General features: G+C 34.8%; 1 protein-coding gene across 1 annotated transcript in view; it reads right to left on the reverse strand.

The window, feature by feature from the left end:
• The window catches only part of LOC125664388 (uncharacterized), a 44,063-nt gene that overhangs the window by 12,411 nt on the left and 15,126 nt on the right, over positions 1-16,526 (reverse strand). The window contains exons 5-12 of the mRNA XM_056151120.1: positions 15,864-15,956; positions 14,458-14,552; positions 10,804-10,913; positions 10,196-10,283; positions 9,290-9,403; positions 5,707-5,811; positions 5,388-5,564; positions 1,970-2,053 (exon numbers count right to left, since the gene is read on the reverse strand). Coding sequence (XP_056007095.1) covers positions 1,970-2,053; positions 5,388-5,564; positions 5,707-5,811; positions 9,290-9,403; positions 10,196-10,283; positions 10,804-10,913; positions 14,458-14,552; positions 15,864-15,956 — 866 coding nt within the window. The remainder of the gene's footprint in view (positions 1-1,969; positions 2,054-5,387; positions 5,565-5,706; positions 5,812-9,289; positions 9,404-10,195; positions 10,284-10,803; positions 10,914-14,457; positions 14,553-15,863; positions 15,957-16,526) is intronic.

A 16,526-nucleotide genomic window follows, 5' to 3' on the forward strand; every position in this document is an offset into this window, starting at 1 on the left:
GTTTAAAGTCTCTCCGATAAGACATATACGAGAAGTGTTCACTAGATTTTGAGACAGACAGATGAACAAACAGAAAGTACAGGCTTACCACAAACAGTACATAATACACGGGTACAAATGCTTACATAGGGTGTTCTTCTTAAGCCATAATCTGTAGAACTTTGCTACAGGTAGTATCAGCCATCATCAGGCTGTGGCTTACTTTCGTTGAATAATATGAATATTTCCTAAACATGGACTAAGTTCAACAATCTGTAATTTTCTTCAAAATTAAAGAAAATCGAAAATCCTTGCCACATGCACATCTTCAATACCCATACAAACACTGTAAAACAAGATGGTCCTCACTTGAAAATTGTGGGAGGAGTTAGCCAGACAAATTACAAAACTTCCAAATAATCAATAATTTTCAAATAAAGAGGAAAAACTCCAGAGTTCGAAATGGATCAAAACTGCAACAAGATCTAGAATGATCCACAGAGAAGCTACATGTACATAGCAAGTTTCATCTTGATATGTGAAAGGGAAATGAAATTAGAAACAGAAAACCCCAAACAGACAGACGGTAAGATGGACAGGCAGACGGCCATACAGACATCGCTGTACCATAATACGTCCCATCTATAGACGGGTATATAAAAACAATATGCCCCCCCCCCTGGGAGATTGATTGATTGTCAGGGCTCAACATTAACTTTTTATTCCTACTTGTCCATTCAGACAAGGGACAAAGATATTTACTTGTCCGAACTTCAACTTCACTTGTCCGAAAAAAAAATTCAAAAATGATCTTATAGAGGGCAAAGCCCTCTCACGGCCCAAAGGGCCGTGAGAGTGGAGCTCTCCCTATAGGTAACACGTATATATATGTTTAAAAGGAAAATATAGGAAAATAATGAAAAACTATACCATACCTATGGAACTTGAAAATTTTGGTACTAATGGCGTCCATTCGAATATTAGCACGTGGACATGTATTTCTCCATTTTGAATCTCGTCTACCCTAGTTCACATTGTTCTGAGATGTTACATAAAATTCGTAAAAGCATGTAAATCTTATTTTCTTAATCATATAAAATCACTCCTCGATTAACGCCATGTTTGTTGTTGTGATTCAAACGCTATGTTTGTAAATTTGCTAAATAACGACGCTGAATATGACGTCACAATGTACTGTTTACATCAATTGCATTATATTTCCCGTGTTCAATATATAGGCGGATCAAATATCCAAAATTAGGATGCTTTGATACAGTTCCGTTCTCGTGCTAACTTCGGGTTGTTTTTGTTCTGTTTTGGATATAGATACTAATGCCAAAATTTGTTTGATTCGCCCTCAAACACGGTCACGCCGTAAAACATATTATTGTCAACTTGAAAACTGTTCTTATTCTCTTATAAAAACAACAAACACATAAAATAAAATTTCATCTAGACTTCCTGTCTTGAATCAATGACTTCATATGATCCATGGATGATTGAAAGTAGTAGGCAATAAGTGAACACCGATCCCGATCGAGTGTGACTCAGCTAGTTTACATAGCGATTGATATCGGGATCGAAGTTCATTTTTCATGCATTACTTCCAACTCTGAACTACCGATAAACTTTTCACCAAATTGTTTGGAGACTTCCTTACATAAAAAAGCACTTGTCCAATCGGACAAGTGCCCATCAATAGTCACTTGTCCGAAATGTTTTTTCCACTGGTACCGGACAAGCGGACAAACGTTAATGTTGACCCCTGATTGTATATTGTTCAACGTCCCACTCGAGAATATTTCACTCCAATTGAGACGTCAGGGGGGAGACATAACTATATATGCACAATAAATACAAGTTATAAAAAACTTTCAATTATCATCACAGCAATTTTCATTCTAACTGAAGAAATACAAAACTTTAATAGAGGAATAAAGTTTTTTCAAGAATTTTTCTTTAACTTTTCATACTTTACAATAATAATTACCATCATCTTCCTTAGTTATAGATTCCAAGGAGTCGACAAATATTCCTACAGCGTCTTTTTGGGGGTATGTATCTTCTCCACTTTCTAAAATACAAATATAATCATTGAACTAAATATCCTCACTAGCAGCTACACAAAGAAGCTAAAAATCACATCCCAATTTTGTTCTCTATATAACAAAGCAAATTTACTATGGATCTCTCAAACGTTTGATCTCTCGAAGTTCTCGATCTCTCCAAGTGAAGTTGGGTCCCATAAAACATATTTCATTGTTTTTCACTCTCGATCTCTCAGAGTGTTGGTAGTGTATACCCACCATTACCCAAGCATGTAATAATTTCCCCCTCCAACCCTACCTGGATTTTGTGAAATGCTGGAGGATACTGTGGCTATGGTAATTAGGTGTTTACATAGGTGAAACATCTCCTGTGCTTCTTGGTGGAGGTGACACATTTGAGTATATAATTGGCTAATTGGTCAGTTTACACCTTACACTGGAGTCTTGTGATGATTAGAATTATATATAATCTGGCTATGAATAAAATCTATAATTTGTTTTGACTTGACAAAAAGAGAGTAAGTTTTATACATTAATGTGGAGATCTACAGACTGTTAAATTTCTGGAGATTGTTCTTTGTGTAAAGTTACTCTGAAGCTTCGTTTTACTCATTCGTTAGAATGTTTGCTTTGTGTAAAGCGACATATAAACATTGAGCTCTGTTTAGTTAGCTATAGTAAAACTTTATCGGAACTCGGTTGTGTATGCTTATTTTAGCATGATTAAAGAGCAAATAAATATATAAACTTTGAAATCTTTTTATTAAATGCAAAATAAGGTTCTTTATTTTTATATTAAATTAACTACCTGACAAATATGAAGGAAAACATGTCAAAACGATATGATCTTGTTGGTAAAATGAATTATTCATGTTTGTATATACAGGTGACTCTCGATTTCTCGAAGTTTTATCAAGGTCGCTCGAACTTCGAGTTATCTCGAGTCACCTGTATATACATGTATAATTCATTTAGGGCTGTTCCAGAAATGATCAAATGGGGGGGGATCGGGCGGCAAATGATATTTTTTTGTGTGGGTGGTCGTATTTTTTTTATATTTTAATTGGTCCGTGGTTGGACTGTTAAAAATTTTTTTATTATGGGTAGTGGGTAGTTTCTATTGTTTTATTTTGTGCCACGTGGGTGTTGAGTTTTCAGAATATTTTTATTGTCGCTCTTGTCGTGTTGGTTACAAAACGTCGGAGGGAAAATTGAAAACGTGCTTTCGAAATGCTGCTTTCGAAATCGGAAGTAACATACAACTATTCGAGTTGTCGCTCTTTGCAGCGTATAACTTTCCATTATGGCACTCTTCAAATTAGAGGCGCGTTTAGTTGGGTCCCTTTGGACGTGATGGCGGCGAACTCTGTTCTGTAGATTATTACAGTTTACAGTGCATCGATTTCGGGAATATTTTGAAACCAATAGGCATTCCGTTTTCTAATAAAAATAGGCAAACCTTAGTTGATTTATACGAGGGTACCAATGCGTTATATTTATCAGTCGGTGTGATGGTGATATAGAGGCCTCCGGGCGCGGGCTCCATTAGAAGACGAACGATTCGTGGAAAAACATATCCATACCCATTTCATGATAATAGCATCGTTTGGACTCCCAAGCTTTCCAACATTCCCGCCATAGATGCCTTTGATTGTTGATGTGACATCGTTTCTTCAGAACTACTGTACAATGTCGCACAGGCATTACCGCGTCATTGACTAGAATGTTTGTCCCGAAAACCTCGCGAGATTTGTACCGTTTTCATTTTTAAAAATATTTTTGTGGTGGGTCTGGTTAGTTTTTTTTTTTCATTAGATGGGTCATTGTCAAATGAGTTTATTAATTTGATGGGTCATGGGGTAATTTTTTATTTTTTTTTTATGGGTGCTTGGTATATAAAAAAGGTGCCTCCCGACTCCCCCATGTATTTATTTCTGGAATAGCCCTTAGTATAAAACACATCAGTCATGATATGAGACTCCCTTGCTTTTCTAACTATACATTTATTTTGCCTATTAGCTAGAGCAGAATCTTGAGCTTTTTTAACATGAACCCAGTGGTCCTAAACAGTCACCTGAATCAATATAACAAAACAAAACAATCTAATTAAGTTTTGCACGTTAATAGTGAAAGTGGGCATTATTCAGACTCTGAAATCTGTCTGTCATAGTTTGTTCTTTTGTGTCCAAATTAAAATACCACTGTAAGTTTCTTAATGTTTTAGAGCCGTGACATCATACATTCCTGGAAATAACAAATTCAAACTTTTGTTCATCAATGGCATCCCTGACATACCACATGACCAACTTTTTAAAATTCCACTTTTCACACTGCCCATCAAATTAACTGACATAACTGCCATTTTCAAACTCAATTCTTCTCTACATATAATATGTATAACAGAATCCCCGAACACAATCCATGTGAAGATCAATTCTAAATCCCTCCAACATTACTCAGATATCACATGGCCACCTTTCCTAAAAGCTATCATCAATACAAATATTTCTATCGTTTTTCACTTAGTGACCTCAAACTCTGACATATGACCTTGGTTCATTCATGAAACACACTGTAAGGCCATAAGCTACCATTCTCTTTCAATAGAAGACCTGCCTTCATGATTGAAAGGGGTAAGAGTAACTCAGGTGACCTAACAAACTTTAATTCATTGACATTACACATCCCTTTCTAATCTCAAAAGCAATAATTGCAATATCATAGTCTTTTGTGTCGAGTTAAAGTAAACAAACATATATTAGCAGTTAATATATGTAAAAGATTTTGTGCTAGTCTTGCTCATTAAATGTACACTAATATATGACCAGACACATACTTGTTATTGAAATGTACATTGTGTTCCAAATTCCTAATATTTGGAAAAATGCAGTTACTGTATTTGACATCTGCTGTTATTTTTAATGGTCACATACGCTAACTTTATTCTGATTCATAACACTTGATAAATATAATGACCTTCTTATTTTTAATGATTAAATAATTTATAACTTTTTTCACCAGTTGATCTGTGAGTATTGGACTTACCATCCTTACCACCACCTGAACCTGCTGAGCTGTTCAAATTCATATCAATTGTTTTACTTTGATGTTCTTGTTCATTCACATGCTTTATTGCTGTATTATCAGAAGTTCCACTTCCCTCATCATTCTGATTATCACTATTCTGGGTAGTATCTACTGAGACATCCTCCTGCTCTGAATTTTGTTCTCCAGAACTACCATCAACATGCATTATACAGCCACTCTTTATTTCATTATTCTCATTATTTAATTCATCTTTGACAGATAGGTTCGATGATTTATCAGTAACATGCTTTTTTACATCCTGGTCCTCGTTACCTTTTTCCTCACTTTGGTCCTCCTCAGTAACCTTCGTTTTTTGTTTTCCATTGTCACTATTTTTATCATTGACAGGAGACGAATGTGAATCGTCTTCCTTGCCGTTATCAGGCGACATTACATCTGGAGAATGGCCTTTTTCAATGGATCCTTCCTCTTTCTTTTTCTCTGCACCTACTTTGAAATAGAAAATGTTCATTAAAATTATGAATCAAATATTGAATGTCCTCAAGAGTGATTAATTCAACTTCTATATAAAGAGTCAATTGGCATAAAAACATGGCGATCATTATTTTTAGAAAATCCATCAATTACTAACCACCGGGTGACACCTCTTCTGAGGAGTCATGTCCTCCATGGGATCCGTCCACTTCTTTCTTCCCGGTTTTCTTGTCATCCTTGTTTTCTGTCCTCCCTATGTCAGCTGTGAAATTAAATACATTCTATGAATTAAAGCTCAGTGTATGTTTTCAGGAAACATTACTTCTCTTTATGTAACTAAACAAAACTAGAATAGAATCAAACAGAGTCAACAAGCATTCTGTAAGTCTAGCGATAAATATCTTCTACCAGCCAAAATCTACGTTATGTGCATGATACTAGTATTATGCGTGACTAGTCTTATGTCAACAGTTTAATATATATAATCATCAAAAATAAGAATAACTAATCATTGTGAATAAAATCAATTTGGTAGTTCTTAAATTTTAGGCCAACAAAAATTAAACAATAGTGTCTCAGGCCCCACCACATCCATTAACAAGAGTACCGCAAACGGTACATAATACGCCCGTGAAATGCTTACATAGGCTGTTTTTCTTGTGCTATAATTTGTATAACTTTGCTTCAGGTATTATCAGCCATCATGAGGCTGTGACAAACTTTCATATGAGCAAAGGGTCTTAACTTAAAAATCTAGATTTCCTCAAAACGGACCAAGTTCAACAACCTGTAGTTTTTTTCAAAAATGGAAGAAAATCAAAATCCTTCCACAGATGGACATCTTCAATACCCATACAAACATTCCACAAAATAAGATGGTCCTCACTTGAAAACTGTGAGAGGAGTTGGGCGGACAAATTATGTATCTTCCATAGAATATTAATTTCCAAATAGACCAAGTTCAACAACCTGTAATTTTCTCAAAAATTGTAGAAAATCAAAATCCATCCCACATGCACATCTTCAATACCCATACAAACACTCCACAAAATAAGAAGGCTCTCACTTGAAAACTGTGGGAGGAGTAGGGTGGACAAATTATATACCCTCCATATAATAATTATTTCTAAATAAAGGGGCAAAACTCCTGGAAAAAAGGTCGAGATGGATCAAAATTGCAGTATGATCTAGAGTGACCCACAAAGAAGCTACACAGCAAGTTTCAGCATGATATGTGAAAGGGAAATGAAATTATAATGAGAAAACCCTGAACGGACGGACGGACATACAGACATCGCTGTACCATAATATGTCCCATCTAAAGACGGGCGTATAAAAAGGTACCACATGAAATTTATTTCAATTCATATTTGTTTATTCATATAAATGAGGTAACTCTTCTGCTATTATAGGATTAAACATTCTTTTAGAAGAATTTATCGATGTGTAAACTCTGGACATTTTACTCACAAAATGAATCAAAGTGCAAAGCACTTTTAAGTTAAGTCCAGGGTTTACACACCAATAGATTCATCAAAAAGAATGTTTGATTCTTATAGTTTCAATTCACTCCCTGTATTATCAATTTAAAATATTTGAAAAGTTTCCCAGCACTATGTTATTTGTTTTCAGGTGTGCATATACTCATAGTGTTTTTGGATTTATTGATGTGTAAATTCTCCCTTTCCTTTATTTTTGTCTAATCAAAACAATTGTAATAAATAACATTGGAATTATAGATATTGATGTAAAATTTTCAAAAGGTTTTAATGAAATTAATGGCATATTTTTTATCAAATAATTATTGAATGCATACTCATTTATGTGCAAGTGTTTGAAAATAATAGTGTAAATTCAATAGCAAATAATTATATATGTGAAGTTATTTTTCATAGAAAAATAAATGGCATTGCTTATTCTATATAAACATGTACATCAGAAAGAAAAGGTAACTCATATGAATTCTACAGTCAACATAAAAAGGAAAGACAACTCATGCTACAGCCAAGTAAAAAGAACAAGAGACCTATCTGGTCCAGTGATTTTTCAGCAGAAGATTTTTAAAGAATTCCCCATTATATCTGTATGTAAAACTGTGTGTTCCTTAAGCAAGTATGTTGCCCTGGGTTCGAATCCACAAATGAACAAATATTTTTCTGAGTAAACAGAATTACATTATATATGGAAAGTTTGAAGATAACAAAAAAGTAATGTTAAACAAAAAAATAGTGATGCTGTGCTTTAATTGAAAATCGTATGACATCGAATACATAGAAAGAAACTAAAAGAAAACATAATAATTGACAATAACTCTGCTTGAAGATTCATCCGGGTATGACGCAAAATTTCTCAGCAGAAACAATAGTCATGCTGTCTGATTGCTATCCCTATTAACTCGGCAATTAACAAAGTACATTTCATACATGTAAAAGATAAAATCAAATCAAAACAAAAGATTTGATCAGAAAAGTAGAAGTAAAACATATGTTTCAACGCCTAGTGGGTGAATTATCAGAAACATTGATTACATCATCTTTGTTAAAGCACGTCTACTGACCAATGTTGAGATGTAAAGTTCACACTGCACAAAACACGTTCGTCTATATAAATTATGCAGTCATATAGCAAAAATTTTCACATTCATTCAAACACTGTAATTGGAAGAGCAAAGCATGATAAAAGTTAAACTTTTATCTGAACAAGAGGCCCACAGGCCTTATCAGTCACCTGAATACTAGTGAAAAAGTATCACTACTTCCATGGGCTATGGCATCTAGAAAAAAATTCCTGTTCTAAATATCTATTAAGCTAAATTCTAATGTTCAGCAACAGTATAAAACAAGATGTGTTCTTAAACCTTCACTGCCTTCAAAAGTGCATACACTGATGAAAAACTAAATAATAGGTTATTAACATTAAAACATCAAAACATTTGACTAATTTGGACTCATCCTTAAGTCATAACCCTGGGTTTTGATTGAAATTCACCAGTTTTTGTACATCCTTTTCTGCTATTCCTAAGTATACATTTAGATTTCATACAGTATCGGCAAACTTACACATAAATACTATATACTAAGTTTGGCCCCACTCCGGGGTGGGAATCCTTACTCTGGGGATCATCAAATTTACAATTTTGGTAAAAGACTACCTGCTCTATCCATTTAGTTTCAATTTAGTATCAACAGCACAAAAGATGTTATTTAAGTATTTTACACACAAACACTATATACCAAGTTTGGCCCCGCCCTTGGGTCATTACCCTTACCCTGGGCTTCATGAAATTTACAAAATTTGGTAGAGGCCTTCCTGCTCTCCATCACCATGCATTTAGTTTTTCTTACCCATGCGCGGTTCTTGAGAAGAAGATTTTTGAAAAACTGTAAAAGCTTATTAGATAACCATACTTCAAATGTCAGTTTCCTAAATTAAATCGATACAGAGAAACTAGAAAACTGCATTACAGTGAAAAGTCCCATAAACCTGATAAAAGATAAGTCAACTGTGACAAAACTTCAAATTCACCTGTAAACCAACCTAAGCAAATCACAAATCAAACAGCTTTCCAAATCCAAGCATGGTGAAAAAGTCCCAACATTTAATTTTGACAGACAGATAGACAGAGAGAAAACTAATATAACGTGGTTCCTTGTTGGTTTTGCTGGTGGGAGAGCTAATCAGCAGACTGCTCAACAATAAGCAGATTGATATCTGTATTTCTTCAATCTACATTTACTTACTGTCAGGTTCTGTCTGAACTGCTGGAGTAGTAGGTGGCGTTTTGAATGACTCATTCTTCTGAGGTGAATCATAGTTTTGAGATACACTGATCCTTTCATTCTTCATGAAATTCTCTGTATAAATATACATTATTTTTCATAGGTACACTTTTACATAACTGTTACATGTTAAAATTATATATGTTAAACAAGAGGCCCATGGCCACATTACTTGCCCGAGTCACCTTGGCCCACATCTGAAGATTTTCTCTACATCTTCGCATGTAAAACTTTGATCCCTATTGTGGCCCCAACCTACCCCTAGGGGCCATGATTTTAACAAACTTGAATCTCCACTATGTCAGGAAACTTTCATGTAAATTTGTAATTTCCTAACCTAGTGGTTCTTGAGAAGAAAATTTTCCCGATATATTTGTATGTAAAACTTTGATCCCCTATTTTGGCCTCATCCTACCACTGGGGGTGGGGGTGGGGGGTGGGGGGGTGAAGGGCATGATTTTAACAAACTTGAATCTGCACTATGTCAGGAGTTTTCATGTAAAATGTCAGCTCCTCTGGACCAGTGGTTCTTGAGAAGATTTTTAATTGACCCCACCGTATTTGTGGCATTTTTGTGATTATCTCCCCTTTGAAGGGGGCATGACCCTTCATTTGAATAAATTTGAAAATCCAAGGACGTTTTTTGCCAATTTCGGTTTAAATTGGCCAAGTGGTTCTGGAGAAGAAGTCGAAAATGTGAAACGTTTACAGACGGACAGAAGGACAGACAGACGACGGACAACAGGTGATCAGAAAAGCTCACATGACCTTTCACCTCAGGTGAGCTAAATAAAGCTACTGGATAAGAAAATGTGAAAGTGCAGAGGTACGGACAGAAGGATGACAGATTAGAAATGCTAATCTTACCTTTGAGCTGACCTTCACTCTGGTTTTCGTTTTTATTCTCTGCCAGGAGCGGTGACGATTCCTTATCTTCTGTGGATGTTCCCTCATCTGCAGTGAGTAAAATACAGACGCCTCAACCAATGATTAAAGAAAATCATGCTTAAAAAGACCTCCTAGCGCAAACATCTATGTATGTCGGTAAATAGCTAGTATATATAGTTAATGTTCTTTGTTGATTATGCAAGTCCGAATTTAAAAATAAAGATTATTAAACAAGATTAATTAGTTAATCTATTTGAGCCCATTTTTTTCTTTTGTAGTCTCAACTTAGTCCCAAGGGTGAATGTTTATTTTGAATGACAACATTTTGTCAATTTCAATCACACCTAATTTCATATTCTGTAACATTTACTGTTGATATGTAAACTATTGTGCTTTTTGTCCCTTTTGCTTCTCTTGATTCTGTAGCTGTAGAACTGGACTTCTCTGGATTTTTTCTCAAAGAGCTCAAGTTTTCCACTCTAGACTAGTGATTCATAAGAAATGGTACAAATTCAGAAAACATATATCCTAATGAGCAGAGAGAGGAGGAGCATTGGGGATGGGACACATAAACACTAGAATTACCTTTTTTCTATTAGTTGTTGGTTCTGTTCATTTTCCGCCAGACATTTTGTTTCAGTATTCATTAAGGCGTCACCTTCACCCCTCTCCACTGCTGTCTCTCTCTGACTTGTACCTGTTAGAAATAAAGTGAAATTGAATTGTATGAAAGTTTTCGGGTTTTAAAACATGATTTCAAATTAATTCCTTTTCTAACATATATTATAATGAAATATGGTAACTGTTATAGTAAAACTCCTGGGCCAGCGAAAAACAATTTGTTATAACAAAGCTTCATTATATCCAGAAAGATTTTCGTTATTTTCCTCTCCGGGAAATAAATATCACATTCCAATAAACATGAATCCTGTGTACAGATAGAAACAATCATCTCAGTCTTGTCTGCGTTTCAAACTTCCCCAACATCTACTACAGAGCGTTGTCAGTTTCATGTGAAAATGGAACACCATCAGCCGGGGAGACAGCATCGCAATATGCTGAATATGTCCGATTTCCGAATATTACTGATGTCTACCAAAGTTAATCAACAGCTATTTTGAGTTCGATAAACTATATAAATATATCTGCAGATTTGAAGCTTGTATTAAGCTATAAGTTTTGTCATGTAAGCTACACGCAACTCAAGAGAATTTCTTACCTAGTACAGTTAAACTTGTGTATATGGAATAAACCAAAAAAAGCATAACTGTGGAATTAAACATGTCTACAGTATTCAAGAAGTTATTCATGATTGATTGATTGGTTGACTGATTGATTGGTTGAATATTGTTTGTCGTATCTCTTGAAAATATTTCACTCATACGGAGTGTCGGTGAAGGGCTGCAAAATTTAGGACTATATATGCTCAGTGCTTACGGCCTTTCAGCAGGGAGGGATCTTTATCGGGCGCCACACCTGCTGTGACACGGGGCCTAGGTTTTTGCAGTCTCGTCCGAAAGAATACCCCATTTAGTTGCATCTTACAACAAGCAAGGGGTACTGAGGACCTATTATAATCCGGATCCCAAAGAGATCTCTTCTGTAAGATGTGGGACCCACCGAGTGCAAACTTTCCTAAAACAAAATCTTGTAAGCTTTAACTGATCTTTTAGAATGCTGATGAATTAATGTTTGTAATATAAGGTGTTCCACGGTATATCTTGTATCTCCAGCAATTAGTTTTCATGTGCTAATTTTTGTGTTTTTATTTTGGTTTATAGGAATTGTTGTGGTCTACAGGAAATATAATGATTGTGGACCGAATGTCTACAGGATTAAAAAGTTAGTTTCACACACTGTCCAATAACATATTGTCATTACAGTAACAGTCTGGGGCAAAACAATAAGGCGTGTCAGTCTGACATCTAGAATGTCCACTGGTGATACGATGTTACAACATGAAGGCTTGACCACACCTACAGTAAAAGTCATTCTGTAGACATTTTATTATCTTGCTGTAGAATCATTAGATCTCTTAGGGGGCCAAATACTTTAGATTTTGTTGGTACCTCTACGAAAAGTAATATGCAACCTGCTAAGCAATATGCTAAGTACAATTTCAACCTGCTAAGCAGGACATTCATACTTAAGTATATGCTTATATAAGGACTTGAGAATTTTTATGCATACGACCCCAGATGACACATTTTGTCCAATGACAGAGCATCATTCTAGTCCAAGGCAAAACATTGAGGAATGTCATCCGATTGTAGAAATATCATTATCTTGCAATGGAATCATTAGATCTCCTAGATTTTGTTGCTACCTCTACCATGCGAATTTCAAACCACAATAAAATACACAATTTATATGTTTCTATTCCCAGAAACGAAATTATGCACTCTTACTAATGACATATAAAAAGATCCATGGAAATTGGGGTGCGCAAATTCAAATGACTCCACAGTATATAGTGAAAAGGAAATGGCTGAAGCCCAACATGCTGACAAGAATTTGGAAATGTTTTGTATCAACACTACCACTCAGTGCTCAGAACTAAACCACCCAGCAATATCTTCAATATTATCATCAAATCTATTTGATTTCAATAAGTAGGTAAGAGCCCCATAGGTTTTACTGGTTGCCTGAGTATTATTAAAAGTATCTCTAGTCCCAAGGGCTATGAAATCTGTAATACTTTTCCTGTTTTGCTTATCTAAGATAAATTCTAATACTTGATAACAGTATAAAACATCAAAGGCAAGGGCCTCAGTCAACTCGTCTACGGTTTCCAACAAGGGAGGGTATGGTAGTAATTATATGGACCGTAATTAGGGCTATACGGACTGTGGATATCGGCCTGGATAGCTCAGTGGTTAGAGCACCTGACTAGTAATGCAGGGGTCCCGGGTTCGATTCCCGGTCCAGCCAGATTTTATCCCCTCCCCTATATATACTACAGTATATACAGCACCATCCTCTTCAATTTTCTTAATCTTTAAAGTATGGTCAAACAAAATGCACAATGACTTGAGGAATTTACCCAAAAAAGCTTCAAAAATTGTGTGAACAGAAAATAAAGTTCAAGATCAAAGGTCACTATCCATGGTACCTACCACATCTGCATGTTATTATCGCTTATTGGTACATATATGTCAAATATTAAACTCCTACTGCAAAAGATAAAACAGTAACAGCCCGGACACAATTTGAAGCAGATATTGATACAAGTTATTTCCTTAAGTCTTCAAATATCTTGACCGACTCATCCTTAGTTTTGTTTACATGGTGTATTTCCACATAAATGTACCACGCTAGATGTAAACGACGTTAACTTGTTTGTTGTTTATCTATTTACACAAAGCAAATATAAAATTCGTTAATTCATCTGTTCATTTCAGATATATTTTCGACATAGTTCTGTTAGAATACTAGTTTAAGAATCGCCATATCGTTTATTTTCACTGAAAGTTAAATGCAATATATCAAGTAAAACGAAGTCCTTATTCTACTACCCCTCCAGTTCCTTATATTCATACGCGATTAAAAATATTATGATTTCGATACATTTCACAAGTCCTTCACCATTATTGTTTGGCTAATTTATCATACCTAACTTTATTAACCATGTTAACAAATCTTAAACTCCATGAAATATTTGCAGTGTCTGCTTTCATATCCACAGTCACATCTTACCCCCAACTGTATTCAGTTCCAGACTTGCTGTCGATGCCTGATTTTGAAATGTTTTCACATTCTTTCACAATGTGTGTGTTCCATTGACAAGAATAATTTTATGTGCACGTGTCGTCAATGGTTTTATCTAACAAATCCATTAACATACACTATCAGTTAAACTATACTCAGTTGCGTATGAGGATGGAAGTGAAGAGGACAATCCGCAGGACGGGCCCGATGCCAAGGAGTAGCTCGCGTATCAACTAAAAATGTGTGCTTGAAATTTAACTGCCCCTGAATGTGCCCATACTGATGAAAGACTTTACAAAATATAATATAATATTGTAACATTAATGCAATATGACTAATTTGGACCCGTCCTAGAGCCAAAACCCTGGGGTTGCGAAATTCACAATTTTGGTACATCTTTTTCTGCTTTTCCTAAATATGCATTCAGTTTTTATACTGTAACAGCAAACTTAAAGAAGTCTTTCAAACGATGAAGACAATAGTCACTATAATAACTTTGGACCCACTATGACAATATAACAAAAATGTCATACTTTCTCTCCGACGTCTTTTCTTGAACAGAAGAATTCCTGGAACAACAACCAGCAGGATAAGCGGCACGATTGCACCAAGAGCAATTCCTATAGCACTGAAAATCAAAACTATAATGTTACATTGTACTTCACGACTTATTAGTGGTACAATTACATAGCACTGAAAAATAAAACTATAATGTTACATTGTACTTCACGACTTATTAGCGGTACAATTACATAGCACTGAAAATCAAAACTATACTGTTACATTGTACTTCACGACTTATTAGCGGTACAATTACATAGCACTGAAAATCAAAACTATAATGTTACATTGTACTTCACGACTTATTAGCGGTACAATTACATAGCACTGAAAATCAAAACTATAATGTTACATTGTACTTCACGACTTATTAGCGGTACAATTACATAGCACTGAAATTCAAAACTACAATGTTACATTCTACTTCACGACTTATTAGCGGTACAATTACATAGCACTGAAAATCAAAACTATAATGTTACATTGTACTTCACGACTTATTAGCGGTACAATTACATAGCACTGAAAATCAAAACTATACTGTTACATTGTACTTCACGACTTATTAGCGGTACAATTACATAGCACTGAAAAACAAAACTATAATGTTACATTGTACTTCACGACTTATTAGCGGTACAATTACATAGCACTGAAAAACAAAACTATACTGTTACATTGTACTTCACGACTTATTAGCGGTACAATTACATAGCACTGAAAATCAAAACTATACTGTTACATTGTACTTCACGACTTATTAGCGGTACAATTACATAGCACTGAAAAACAAAACTATAATGTTACATTGTACTTCACGACTTATCAGCGGTACAATTACATAGCACTGAAAATCAAAACTATACTGTTGCATTGTACTTCACGACTTATTAGCGGTACAATAACACCAAAGGTAATTAACACAACCCTAAAAATGAAAACTATAATGCCATATTGTCTGTAGTGCGCTGAAAATGATTACTGTGACAAGTAGATTAGGGGCGATATCAAGATCACAGTATAATATGGATATTACTTTAGCATGTATGCTATATAAAGAAGAAATTGAAACTTTTTCAATATCAAAGAGAATTAATATAACCCATTTGACAGAAACATTTACGCGATTGCAGTTTACCGTTTGACAGCGATGGTAAATAACGAAACAATATTTTGACATTTCCAACCACAAAAGGACTGTAGATATGTACGTCATGACCTTCGTCATGACGTATTTTTCATTGTGACGTCGTGCAATATGTCAGTGCGGTAAAATATATTTATGTACAACACTGTATTAAAAATTTTATGGGGAAAGCCTTAACTCAACCGCGTGACCTGTCATTGAACTGTGATTCTGATAAATAGCAATACTGACCTGCTGTTGAACGGTGTCGATTCTGCTGGTGTCGATTCTGTCGGTGCTGTTTCTGTTGTGTTCTGTACATCTGCCGTTCCACTACCTGTTGATCTAAAATAGAGATCAAATAACAGGGTTATAAACAATCAAAGGTAATGATGATTAGACCAAACAAAATTACAGTAGCTTTAAACCTTAAACCACTAACAAATTTTAAAACTTTAAATGATTTCTTACAATAATAAATTCAATATTTTTCATTTTCAAAAGAAAACGCGAAATGTGTGAAACACTATGCCACCTGAGGTAATGACTATGGACCTTGATATTATGACAAAGATTTATAGCTCAAATCTTATAACATTTTAAGTTCTACACAGAATTGAACTATAATACATATGGCATGTCAAACGTTGCAATATTTTATCTTTTCCATTTATATTGCATAATTTTCCATTTGTATTCTATATTTTTCATTTGCATTGTATAATTTTTCATTTGCATTGTATAATTTCCATTTGTATTCTATATTTTTCCATTTGTATTCTATATTTTCCATTTGTATTCTATAATTTTCCATTTGTATTCTATATTTTCCATTTGTATTATATAATTTTTTCGCGTTTGCATTGTATAATTTCCATTTGCATTGCAAAATCTTTCATTTGTATTGCATGTGAG

Source organism: Ostrea edulis, chromosome 1 (genome assembly GCF_947568905.1).
Source record: "Ostrea edulis chromosome 1, xbOstEdul1.1, whole genome shotgun sequence".
Classification (NCBI taxonomy): domain Eukaryota; kingdom Metazoa; phylum Mollusca; class Bivalvia; order Ostreida; family Ostreidae; genus Ostrea; species Ostrea edulis.